This window comes from Ornithodoros turicata, chromosome 4 (genome assembly GCF_037126465.1).
Source record: "Ornithodoros turicata isolate Travis chromosome 4, ASM3712646v1, whole genome shotgun sequence".
Taxonomy (NCBI): Eukaryota; Metazoa; Arthropoda; class Arachnida; order Ixodida; family Argasidae; genus Ornithodoros; species Ornithodoros turicata.
The window spans coordinates 13,725,306-13,739,068 of record NC_088204.1 but is presented as its reverse complement, the minus strand read 5'-3'; the positions used below and the strand labels follow the sequence as shown (position 1 = coordinate 13,739,068).

The following is a 13,763-nucleotide window of genomic DNA, read 5'->3' as shown; positions in this document are numbered from 1 at the left end:
GTTAATTAAGACATTGCCTTTGGACTTTGCTAATGCCCTCCTAAGGAGTGCCCTTCAGCATATGCTATATTGCAATTGATTTCATCTTGGAAAAAGTGTCATACATATTTTTTAAAAATATGTTTGCAGTTAGCTGGGACACCCTGTATATATCATATCACAGTGTTACTTATTCTTCTGCAGCTGTGCCCAAGCAGAGAAAGACGCCAAAGGACAGAAGCTACGCAGAACAGTTCACTCCTGCTGCAGAACATTCCGACCAGGATGCATCTACAGACAGCCTTAACCATGTCCAAGCACATGGACATGCACAGCCGTTCACAGATGAGCCCTGTTCAACAGCCTGCATGTCACCGTTACACCAGGCAGAGGTTAACCAGGTTATTGAGGCACTCATTGCAGCGCTACCAGGTGGCGTCTGTCGTCGCCTCTCCAACTACCTATAGAGGCGCTCGCGTCGTCCTCAAGATGGCGGAGAAAAGAATGATTGGCCCGGCTTCATGCCTTCTTCCACGAGACACGCTTCAAAAATATGCTTTCAGACATATGTCGGCACAGTTCCCCTTGAAGTCGGCCCAGGACGAGTCGTGACGTTGCCCACATACGTGAGGCCGACAACGGCAAGCCCTTTCAACATCACCACCACCACCACGCTTCAAAAATTGTACACATAACATAACTCGCGCGTGGTTTCCTGCTGCCTTCGTTGTTTTCGTTCACTCCGCTCCTTTGATAGTACCTTTTCCTCTTCCCCTTCTCGGCATGGAATATTCTTATCCGCAGTAGTTTTGCACTGCGGAATTGAGCAGTGCTGTTGCTGTTTGAGTTCTGTAAGCCGGGAAACTCTATTGCACACGAGGGGAAGTTGCGGCAGTTTCTGGTCAAATATACTTGTGGTCTGCTGTTACTATCATTCATCCAATGCTTCTGCTGGGGTCCGCTAGGTGGCGAGCAGCCAGCTGGAGAGGCGCGCTGCTGTTTGAGGCAAGGACAGGGATGAACGAAAACTCATGTCCCAATCTATACAGATGTCTCAGATAAAATATTGCGGTAAATGTGGACCAGAGGAGGAAACTGCGAAGCATGTCATATTGCCATGCAAAGGTATGCAGCCGACGCAGGTTTATGTGACCTTATGGGAAGCACTGGGTTTCCGAAACGATAGGGGCGAAGTTAACTGCAAAGCAGTACAAAATACGAAGGGCCGACTAAATGATTGGTGGCATAGGAACAATGTAGTTGTTTCCAATGCAAACACCGGCAGTGTGAATAGTTCTGATCATCTGAAGTAATTTCAGTCTCAGTAACGTGTCAATTCTAGGCTAGGTGGCGCAAGCTACCACCCGCTCCAAAGGGAAAAGCCACAGTATCCATTCATCCACCCATCCATAGTGTCGGTGCCGGCGCACTACTTGCCGAGACGTAGTGTGATGCGGTTAGCCATAGCAGCCAATGGGAACACGCCTAGGGCGGAGCTTAAAAGTGTAGTTCTTAGGATGAACACGACTATACAGGGTGTTTCAGTTAAATCCCCGGGCTAAATAATTCGCGAACCGGTGCACCAATCGAATAACTTTCTTTTTTACAAGTATCTGTCCAATACCGCCTACAAGATGCGCACCGCGTGAATGAGCGGGAGGCGCTCATTATTTAAATAAAAATGCAAATGAGTTTCGTAAAAAAGCGTAACTTCTAAAGCAGGGCGCTGTCGGTATTAAAATGGGTACTACCCCTTTTGGGACCTTCAGTGGACACCTTTCAGAGAAAAATCGCGGCTGGTCGCGGCGAAGCGCAAAAAGACGCTCTTTCACTCCCTTATCCATCAATAAATTACGTCCTTACACCAATGAATTACACCAATGAATTACACCAATGAATTACGTCCTTTTGCGCTTCGCCGCGACCAGCCGCGACAAAAATACTTAAACCGAAACCAATTAATTACTGCAACAAATGACCCGCTTCGGTGGCAGATTTTTCTCTGAAAGGTGTCCACTGAAGGTCCCAAAAGGGGTAGTACCCATTTTAATACCGACAGCGCCCTGCTTTAGAAGTTACGCTTTTTTACGAAACTCATTTGCATTTTTATTTAAATAATGAGCACCTCCCGCTCATTCACGCGGTGCGCATCTTGTAGGCGGTATTGGACAGATACTTGTAAAAAAGAAAGTTATTCGATTGGTGCACCGGTTCGCGAATTATTTAGCCCGGGGATTTAACTGAAACACCCTGTATACATGTATCATGAGGTCTCTTGCCAAAAATGTGTAGTAGCTTATAACAAAGTAAAAATGCCAGAGGCTATAGTTAAAAATTCTTTATATTTGACGAATGTTTTATATTACATCAGAACACTGTATAGGTTTTAATGTTGAACTGTAAGTGCTCCAGAGATCTCACGGCCTGCACAGCAGGGTGATTTAGTAGAGGACACAGTATAGTACCATATGGTATTTCTTAAACAGAAACTTGATTGGTAGCTCTTGTAGGAATGCAAGCAACAGGAGACATTAGCAAAATGAAAAGATGGAAGTAGCTGTCTTGGTTTTGAACAGTACAGATCTATACTTCGAGACAGGTCAACTGCTACAGGTCAACTCCGCCCACAATTCTAAAGAAGTCTGTGATTGGCTTAGGCGGGCGCATTACGGCTCCGAGTAACAACGTAGTCCGTCTACGTGCTACAAACAGCTCGCACAATGATCGTGTTGCGAAAACTCGTGTAGGAGACGACGTGCTTAGAGCATATGTGCATGCTTTTAAAGCAAACACGTAAAGTAAGCGCTTTAACAAAACATACGGGAATTCGCTTCCCCGTCTTCCTGGCCTTCTCGTATATGCCCCACCTTCCCAACGTCCGGACTACATTCCCAGCTGGCGGAGGTACACCTGTGAGGCTGCAGCTCTTCAGTTTAGTACTGATTTATCGCTCAAAGACCCGCATGTTTGTATAGCATGAGGAAGATTAACAAGTCAATAGACTAGAGGTGTTTACGTCATCGATATCGTCGCTTTTTCCTCTACTAATGCGTTGTAACTGCAGGCATCTTTGCTTTGCGTAATGAGTCAGTATAACGGAGGCTCTATTTTAATAGAAGAATACTGTCAAACTCAGCAAGGAGCCTTTAAATACGGGAGGAAAACCGAGAATTGAGAAGCTCGGCATTGGAAATACTGGGCGTTTTTCTCTACAACTGCTAATTAGTGGTAGTTCACAGAGTATACATCACAGCGTTGAAATCGAGTGATAGCGACTGAATTCAACGAGTGCACGGGCGAATGAGTCATGAAATGTCGACTTTAAATACATGTACAACGATAATGACGTTACCACAACCTGCTATAAACCCTACGACAGTGCTGTATCTTTTTTTCCCCCAAAATATCACTGTCAAGTATTCACAGTTGAAGCAAGCTCTTTCCAGTATTTTACAACAGGCTTCGAAACTCATAAGGATGGTACCGCAAGTTTCAAAACCTGTAGAATGCTTGGTTTGCAGGGCGAGGCTCTAAGGGTACTATAATTCCTATAGTACCTCTGTCATCGTCATTCATGTAGTAGTAGTAGTTGCTGTTGTTGTTGAATCTACGAGTTTAACTTCGGATCATGTTGGTTCGGCAAATTCTGCTGGTATTCGGTTTCGAATGCTGGTGCTACTTCGAGAGGATGACTACAGTTCGATATAACGCACATTTTCGCCTCAGTAGCTCGTAAATTGAGTCAAGTTTTCATATAAGCAATTACAAAGCGTGTAACAATTCAAACGTGCGTAACAGGCGCTGACGACAGTGGGTACAAAAATGCAGAGTCGGTGCACTTAGAACCTGCCCTGTAATGTTGCCTTGAGCTAGTTGTTTAACAGTATAGGACAGCACACGACATAGAATGGTGCTTTAGGTGTTGAGCATTAAATGTGACAAGAAAGAAGTGATGCGGTAAGTATGATTCAGGGATCAGAGTGCACGCAGATTCCAACAGCAGTGAAAGGATGTAGTTACCCGAACTCCTTTCTTTAATAACGTACTTGGCACTATACAGAAACCCCTATACAATTGAGTGTAGTAAAAAAAAAGAAAAACAGTAGTGCACTTCGGATCTTATACTCACAGAACTTATCAATAGCCTTTGAATTCTTGGTTCACATTAGTGAGCACTAAGTCTAAATAAATTACGAACTACCAGCGAGATATTTTTTAATGAAATGGCAAGTCGACTTTGCGTTTCAGTGACTTTTCTTTTTTTGTTTTACTAAACATATACCCCTCCAAAGTTCACGAACAAACTTGCCACAAAGCAAAGTTACAAAAAGAAATCGTGCGATTGTAACTGTATCGCGTAATATTTATGACATGGCACAGTTACGGTCCAAAATGCCAGGATCCAAATAAAAGCGCTCGACTTGAATTCGAGTGATCCACTCGCGCGCTTTGTTATAATTTAAAAAAAGAAAATACCGCCTTACTGCCATCTTCCAACCAAGAAAAACGAGTTACAAAGTGTGTGTGATCCACTTAAATATTTACCTCACGGGCGTAGCAAGCATATAAAGCAGTTGGCACAAACGAAATACGAGATACAAAGGAGTGGCGACAACATTGACAGCGCCGTGCAGCCGGCAGGAATAGCCGGGCAAATGGTCACTCTGTATGCAGCTCTGTTTCCTGTTACAATTTCGACGAAACCCAACACTGAAAGGGCGCCACTGTGAAGGTAGAGAGAGATTGAAAGAAAGCAGCGAGAAAGAACCGCGTTGCGCCATCTGGTGTACGTCAGAGGAGAGCTCTCTCGTCGTCATCGTCCAAAAATCGCTTTGTGACATGTCTTTTCCACTTTCAGTTTGAGCTCCGTGCGCACTCTAAAACTTATCCATATGTGCGGATCTCTTTTTCTGCGTGAATGGCTCGAAAGGACGTGCCGAGTTAAAACTCAACTTTTCTTTTAGAATTTCGGTAGTCAAATACTGTAAGGAGTCGTTATAACGAAGTGAACGGAACCGGAAATAATATTCGATATAAGCGGCAGTTTGATAAAAGCGGAAGTGCTACAAAAGCAGTGGCAGTGTATGCTCAGAAGGGCGTGGAAACACCTCGAAAGCTACGAATCTTACTGGGATGAGCACCTTGACAGCCTTTTATAGCTAACGGAAAAAGAGAGGGAGAGAGAAATTGAGACAGACAATACGTGGGTATATACTCCTTCAACGTACACTCTTAAAAATGAACTTCACCGCATCACACGCTGAGAGAGAGAAAGAGAATTAGGGAAACGTTAAATAAACTTGTCTCCTTAAAAGGCTCAGTCAAAGAAGTCTCGCATGAAGAAATCCAGTTTTTATTTCCCTGAATCACGCTGAACCGCATCACTTCGTCGGCAGAAAAACGAAGAAGAAGGAAAAAAACAAGGGGGGGAGCATCGAGGAGGTCTGTCATGTACCACTACATCAAAGCTCCGCCGAATTCGGATTCACTGAACACAAGTTCTGCTCTTGATGCGGCTGCTCATTCGCAAGTCCTTCTATACAAATGTCCGTGCAGGATGCAGAGAGCCGTCTGCATCGAAAGCTGGCCCTTTTGCCGTTCCCTTCAGCGTCTAACTTGGGCTGTGCCAAGTTCTGCGTGCTGATGCTCTTCCTCCGATTCATTCTCGAAGAGGACGAACACAGTGACGAAGAATTGTGGTGATTGTAAAAGCTCGTAAACGTGATGTCCAGGGTTGCCTTTTGGCGCCTGCTGGCGCCGACCCAACAGTGACCGAAGGTGTCCGCGAACGCTTGGCGAAACTTGACGGACATCACTTGGTAAAGGATGGGATTCATGGTTGCACTTAGGTAGTAGGTGACACCAGAAATGTAGGTGAGAATGGTGAAGATGAGCTGCATGGTTGCGGTCTGCTCCGCGTAGGTAGCGATGAGGCGTTGAGCATGGAAAGGGGTCCAGCAGATGAAGAAGGAGACCACCACAGCCACTGATGGAGAAGGAAAGAGAGAAAAGAGGAAGAGCAGGGTTAGTGACGTCAGAGGGTTAGTCAGTGGAAGATCGGAACATGTTAGAGATGTGCGTACTTGAAAGCTGATTGTTTAGAGGCAAAGCAAATCTTCCCAAATACGTTTCTTCGCGACGGCAGTAGCATCTCCTTCAGTTTGAGAAACAAGGACGAACCGTGTATTCATTCACGCGATCGATATTCTCCAGAATACTCCAACAGAAGATGGCAACAACGTCATCGCTTTCTGCTGCCACCTGAGCGCGAGCGCTCAAGGTCATCTCTTTTCTTGCACTGCTAACCGTGGAGAATATCCTGCGGTTCAGCCTTAAGATATCGCGTAGCAGACGACAAGGCTTGATGGCGTCGTCTGCTAAGCTTGCAGTACGCCGATCCCGATATTCCGGCACCGTGCGAATGCTTAACGTAATACGCGACGGAACTTCTGCACCATGAGAAGCTTTTTGCGCTTTCTCCCATTGGAATATTCCGTAAGGATTTCGCTCCGTGAATACAGGGAAGATGGACGCTGTTCCCTCGTCCATTTCGTCCTTGTTCTAAGTTCCTCAAACTCAAGGAGGTACTATACCATCGTCGCAATTACACCAGCTAGCTTGCATGCTGCTACTATGTGCTACGTTTCTTCGACGTAACGAAACACAAATTATGTGTAGTGAGAAGTATGGCAACCAGGGAAGGCTAACGGACCTATTTTTCGTTCCCGTTTCGGTTTTATTTGCTCCCATACTTCAGATTCAATGCCTAACTGACTGATGCATATCTGAAGATCGTGTGGTTTTATCCCACACTATCGCGAGGTCCTCAAAGAATGTGCGCTGTCAGAAAAAGAAGAAAACTCACTCATGTCTTAGCATAATGGTAATACAAGGGGCTTTGGCTTATTTTCTTACAAAAATAGATTCGTAAAAGAGACGAGAACAGAGGCTTTTTATTTTTTTCCCGCAGTGGCACATGACTACGTAACATCGCTGTAGTACTCCTTAACCGCAATAAAGGGAAACCCACCCACCATACGTTTATGAAGCGAGTTACATTTGCAAAAAGAAGAAGAAGAAAAAAACTCTCGGCAATGGTTCTTTACATTCATTCCCAAGTAAACAGAGCGGAATAATAGCAGACTGATGAAAATGTTTGATGGTGCATAAATTTGACTAAACCATGAACCTTTCGACAAAGCTACACAGAAAGCGACGGCAGTTTTTACACATTTCGTTTCGGCCTTCTAAAAGAATGCTATATCTCGCTTTCCACGTAGTTAGCGAGCGCTTCTCTTTTTGTCAGTTCCTTTTTTCGCCCGCCTGTTTGCACAGGAGCTATGCAGCTGAATGTAAAAAAAAGAAAAAGGGCGTGGAAATAAACACACAGAGAGAGACAGAGAGAAGAAAGCCATCGTTGCGAGCGCTGTCATCGCTCTAATAATCCCTATCTTTCGGCTGCCTCTACGCTGGACCTAATGAAGCTTTCACAGCATTAATCCTCGTAAGGCCACTATCTCCGCTAGTGGACGCTTTCGTTCCAACGTTAACCACACCCATGTGTGTGCCAATCTGATAACTACTGCGCGACATATCCCAGGGCTGCGGCATGGGATCACCCATTCCATTCCAATTCCATTCCGAGGAATGAAGATTTGTGATAATCCCATTCCGTTCAGTCCCTCGGAATGGAAAGGTACGGTCAATTCCCACTCCTAGAATTGGCTCGGCAACCCCATCCCATTCCTTGAATTCCACCAATAAAAGAATTGGGACCGGTAACCGTACTAGGTATAGCCCAGCAGTGCTATAGAGGAGATTGACTTTGCCCAGCACGAAAAAAGCACAAAGACAATGTTATTTCGCCCTCCCCTTCTCCTTCTTCTCCTCCTCTTCATTGGCATAATCATTACAGGAGTTTTCCAGTTTTCCATATCTACTATAGATAGCACGTTGAGAAACAAATTTATTTTTCACTAAATTTATATATATATATATAGTGGAGAAGCAACAAACACATCTTCGTCAAGTATCTCATATTCAAATCTGCCCCAACTACAATACGACTTGCAGTGAAGCATCGTCTTCCTGAACATGTCTCCCCCCCCCCCCTCCCAATAAAGTTAAACGGTGAAAGGGGCGTCGCTCTTTCCAAGCTTCATCTATGGTTAATAGAAAGAACCATCAACATTAAAGAATGGACACCCAAAATATATATTATTGCTCAGCTTCTGATCTTTTCGGACACCGTAAGGCGACTCATTATGAAAATTTCCCACATTCCCAGCAATGGGGTAGGGTATCGCCCCCTTGCGATGAAACTCCACAATCATCATCATCATCATAAAATAATAGTTGTTGTCATTATTACTGCACCTCATTAAAGGCGGAGTAATACGGATGTCCGCCGTCAGACAAACGACAACTCAAAAATACCACGTGGTCAAACCTCGTCTGTACTAACCAACGTCTTCGCGCGTTCCCCTTTACATATTCTCCCCCGTCGCAGTTTCTGCACTAACAACACACAACAGGCAACATGCAGGCAACATCCAAAGAGTGTCCGGCGCGCACTGTAACTTAGAAACAACTCCGATGTGAAACGTAAAGAAGTTCATCCCGAAAATCCAAAACAAAAAGTCAAAGCAGCGGGATTTCTTTGTGCGAATATCAGTGACAGAAGATCCGATAACACCTCGCACATACGACTGGGCACGTCTCCAGAATGTCACTGCAGTCTTAATTGTAAGCGTATTTTTCAAGGGGGCTCCGCATGTTTCACTTTGTATAGCGCATCTGGCAGCGACTTCGAAAACACCACACCGGCTATTCCTACTCATGAATAATTCAGTAGAGATTACCGAGAGCTTCTCGACGTGGGGGGGGGGGGGGGATTTGCATTTTGGTCGTATTATACCACTGCGCCGGTTCCCCCTATTCACTCGTAATTTTAACCGAGTGTTTGACGCACAGCGCTTTGTTCTGTGATGCTGGTGCTTGACATTTCACCGTACAAGTATATCTCCCGCCAGCGTTCCAAATTGTTGCTTTGCATTACTTTTTTAATATACTTTTCTGCGTATTTTCCCCCTTTTTTTTATCGAAGGAAGACGGAAATTGCGACTGCGCGTCCCGGATTGTCGAGAAAAGAGCTAATCTCGTTCCCGGATTTGTAACCGTGCGGCAATTTTGCGCCGGATTTAGTCGTTTGCCTCGTGATTTATTGCGTTAGCGTGGAAGGAAGAGCTATGAGGGCAGCACTGGGCACGAGGAAAAGATGAGAGCAAAGAGCGGAAACAAGAAAATGAATGTCCAGTTCAGTGACCCGCACTCAGTCTCAAAGGAAGCAACTCTGATGTGATTCGCATATACCCGCCATTTGTAATTTTATTTTATTACACAATCTGTATTTTCTTTGCCTCTAAGTGAGCGACTCTGTATGCGTCTACTTGGAAAGTAAAGCTAAACTATATAAGTTCCCACAGCAATAACTCAATTTTTTCTTCCTCTATCTCACATCGTATCACATCCTACAGCAATAAAAAAATTGCTTGGATGGAGAGCTCTCAAACGAATGGATCGGAAGAGAGTGTGCTGGGTAGAACCTCCATATTTCTTCTACTGCTGAAAACGCTAAAAGAAAGAAGAAACAACTCGACACTATAGGGTGCCTGAATACTGTAGCTCCCTCTGTGCCAGAGGGAGCTAGTAAAGAGGCATCCTACTCGACACCTTATTAAAACATGTAACACGCAAGAGTGCTCAGCGTTCGACGTTCAACGCCAGCAGATCCAGAGAGATGTGTCAGTCAATATCAGCAACATGCAGTTACTAAGCACCAAAAACATGATATTGGAGATGGCTCGACCGGGAATCCGATGTTTTTGTCGAAATCTAGTTCCTCTGAAACCCTCATATATGGCAACTCATCGTATACTGCCAGTTAGCTAAGCTTATAGCCGGACACATACAGAGATTTCGACGACCGTTGTCGGTGAAATCGGATCATGAAAGTGGATATGGACTTACGTAACAGTCCTTAACTCGGCGCGACACCGATGGTAATTCTATACGAACTTCGCAGAATCGTGTTACGTTAAAAGAGTGGCCCGGTAACAGTGTGTCTATTGTCCTGTATGAGTACCGTTGCTTAGACAGTTCTCCTTTGATTTTGTTACTTTTTGTGCGCCGTAAGTACTAAGTAATGGTGGTGGAGCTATGCGTGTATATTTACCGACCACTCTGCACACCTTAATAGGCGGCGACCTGGGAAGTATTGTTGGATGCACAAAATACGATGTCAACGGAGACTGAAACCACAGGACAATACTTTCTAGCACAATCGAAATCGTGCGCTGGAGGGGTGATGTAAGAAAGGCCACGCAGAGAAGTTGGTCACACAAAACTTTCTACTCTGCATTCATGGCTAGCTGATAGCAAACGATCCACGTGCTATCGAAATGAAAACAGCGGTGTCCACTTGGTGCGATTCACCCACCGCACCAGCATTGCATGATGTGATACGGTTGAAGACGAAAGGTTAGTCCTGTGTCCGTAAGAAAATGTCCAAGAGCTTCGATGGTCAAACGCGGTAAGGATGAATAGGCCCAGAGACCAAGCAGCATTCGCAAACTCAAAGGACTTGCTGTAAACTTGCCTGTATATGGACAAACACAAACAGGACCGTTGTCCTTCGCGGCTAGGACAGTGGAAGAGGACGCGTGCTCAGTGTCCACAAGCGTTCTACAGGTGAGACAATTCAGGGAGTTACTTTTTCCACTAATCTTGTACATCTGAAGCGGAGTATTTTAACAACATTTAGACGTATATAGCCAATGCAGTAAAGATGCTCGTGACCTGCTGACACCACCAGGGACGGAAAACTCCTTAGCGGGGTCTACGACTCTAAGGGAGTAATTTGCAGCTGCCACAGATAGACGATGCTGCGACAATTTATCTGCAGCAAGCGGCCGTTGGGACAAGTTCTCATCAGTACGGGTGTGCGAGTTACATCCATCATTACCGTGGGCAGCGACAGCAGCAGCATCCGCTGTCTCATTTCCTGCAATACCACTGTGCCCCGGAACATGCCCATAGTAATTCCGTATAGGGCTTGGTTATTTAAGCACACGTATATAGGGGGAACCACGAAGGAATGGCATCAACGGCTATTCTGACAAACTCCCTTTTGTAGTAAAAAAAAAAAGAAAGAATGCTTACTTCACGAGGTGTATAAGGCGTATTAACATGGTTACTTGGTGAAGATTGTGTTCTGTTCCAAACATTCTGGGCCGTTTTGACTCGCACGCATCATTTGTTCGAAAGCACTCTCGGAACATGTGATAATGTATGTTTTAAGTCAGGCAATTCTGAGTAGATTGTATAAAAGAGAAAAGCGTGATACTTTGATGTATACATTAGGGGCAGGCTGCAGTGGCCGGATTCCATAGATGTGTACCTGATAATACGCAAGAGTGGACACAGCCGGACATAACTGACCGCCCTGCACCTATACGAGATCGGCTGAAAAAATATTGCTAGAGTGTATTCATATTACAGACGCTGCAAGGATGACGACCTCACGAGCTATCCTTTTACCATGAATAGGATCACGTTACAAATTACAATTCCAATGGCCCTCTCCCACAAACATTGCATCTGTTATGTTTGCTTCGAATTAACCGGGAACTAAGAAATTAGGTATTGCATAGTTGAAACACACTTCTCTTAGGGTTAAAAGTATTCCCCGTGTTCAATATGAGCGCAGTACCCTCTCGAATGTTGACCCAGCAACACGTTAACTCGCAACTTCGGCATTCGCCGAGAAAGGGTTACCTGTCTGTAATAGAACAGCGTATTTTTCCCCGCCTCTGTCAAAAATGAAAGAAATCCCAGGTACAAATTTAGACCGATACGAACGACGATCTGAAAATTCAGTACTACGCCACTCGTATAGCCGACAAAGCCACAGTTCATTTATTTCTCCTCCCTTCACCCCAGTTCTTTATTTTACTTCTTTTATTTTGATCCCTCCGGTGCTATATCATGTAGCGCTATCTCAAAATAAGACCGCTCAGAAGTATACCAGGGTACAATGACAGCCAGATCGTCCTGTCCGATATAACGCCGTCGAACGCCCGCTTTATGATTGATGATAAAATGATGTTCGAAAGCCGTCTATATACCTCGGACATTTGTCGGACATCCCCATCATCAGTCATTTGTACGGCGACCATTTGTTTTACCAGCCTGTCGTCTTTCGATAACACTTAACGCCATTAAGTCTTATGTCATCCAATAGGTCGTGTATTCTTACTTGGCAAAGGAATCTGCGGAGTCGGAGTCGGGCGGTTGGATTGCAACGTATGAGCGAAACATGCTACGCGCAAATTCTGGAATACTTTAAAATGTCGAACAACAAATTTGTGACAGAAAGAGAGTGGTTTGGTCATTTCAACAACAACAACAACAACAGATTTGGTAGTTTCGTTTTTTTTTGTCTTTTTGTTGCTTTGTACGGGATAAGGTACCGCGACTAGTACCCCTGATACCCCGGCACGTTTGGATTCCTTTCCATTACGGGTTCTTTACAGCTGCAAAGGACACCTTCGCGAATGGACATCGTGCCGGTGACACACGGCGAGAGCGAACTCCTTTTGGTGTTTCGTTTGAAAAATATATCCAAAGTTATAACAGACAGGTAGCTAGATAACAGTAACAGTAAACATAAGAATACGACCAATGGATTCAAAACACGCAATATCTGCACGCAGACTTCAAGTACTTGAAAAATGGAAACAGGGTCTAGCCTTCGTTCGAGAGTATTGTCGTCGTATCGCCCTTCGGCTTCCCAACCACGGTGTATCCCACGTTACCAAAAATTTAATTCCAACTATGACCTCATAAAGCCCAAAGACAGTCATTTTGTTGTTGTTGTTGTTGTTGTTGCATATTGGGCTGCGAATGCGTGCTGTCTGCACACCCAAAAAAATAATAATAAACGTACGGTTTACTTCATTTTGTCTGTGACCAACACGGTACGGTGTTTTATCGACACGCCAAATACATTATATAGATAGTTCGACCCCCCTCACTGGGCAGGTCATTGTATATACTCGCGCTATCGCGTATACGATATGAAGTTAGCCTGTTAAGCATGGAATATCTGGGGAAAGGAACCGCAATTGAAAGCAATCAAAGATAACGCAAGCAATCAAATTTACGACTTTACGTTTATCTGATTCAAAACATTCAAATGGGCCCATCTAACTTTACGCTCACTGGTCCCCCATATACTTCGGGTATGTCTTCTTTCTTCGATTGGTTTTTGGGGCTTCTTTAAGAACACGAGAAACACATTACAAACTCATTTAAAATGTCTAATGACCGTAAAGAACGCATTAGGACATCAGGGTAAATGGGATGAAAACACGCGCAATATTTTCACACTGAATGTTCCGAATGGCTTCGACAGAAGCCTGATTCGCTGGAATGGCCCAGACAGGGGCCATTCCAGCGTATCACGTGCTATAGCATGAAAGGCTGGAGAATGCTTAAAGTGTTTTTTTTTTTTTTTTGTAGCCTCTTCGTGGCGCCGTTTTTTTCTTTTTCTTTTTTTTTTTGTGCGATTTCACGTATCGAAACAAAATGATGCTGGCATATTCTTTTTATATAGAATTTATAGTTGCGTGAGCGCTATTTGTATCACGATCGTTGTCCCGTGTCATCAGCATGGCTAGTTTTATGCAGGAAGATATTTTAAACACTCCCGATAAACGACACGC

The 13,763-nt window shown here is 44.5% G+C and overlaps 1 protein-coding gene across 1 annotated transcript in view; it reads right to left on the bottom strand.

Annotated features, from left to right (window-relative positions):
• Positions 1–3,953: 3,953 nt before the first annotated feature.
• The window catches only part of LOC135391117 (pyrokinin-1 receptor-like), a 50,898-nt gene continuing 41,088 nt past the window's right edge, over positions 3,954–13,763 (bottom strand). Inside the window, exon 2 of the mRNA XM_064621216.1 lies at positions 3,954–5,965. Coding sequence (XP_064477286.1) covers positions 5,442–5,965 — 524 coding nt within the window. The 3' untranslated portion in view covers positions 3,954–5,441. The remainder of the gene's footprint in view (positions 5,966–13,763) is intronic.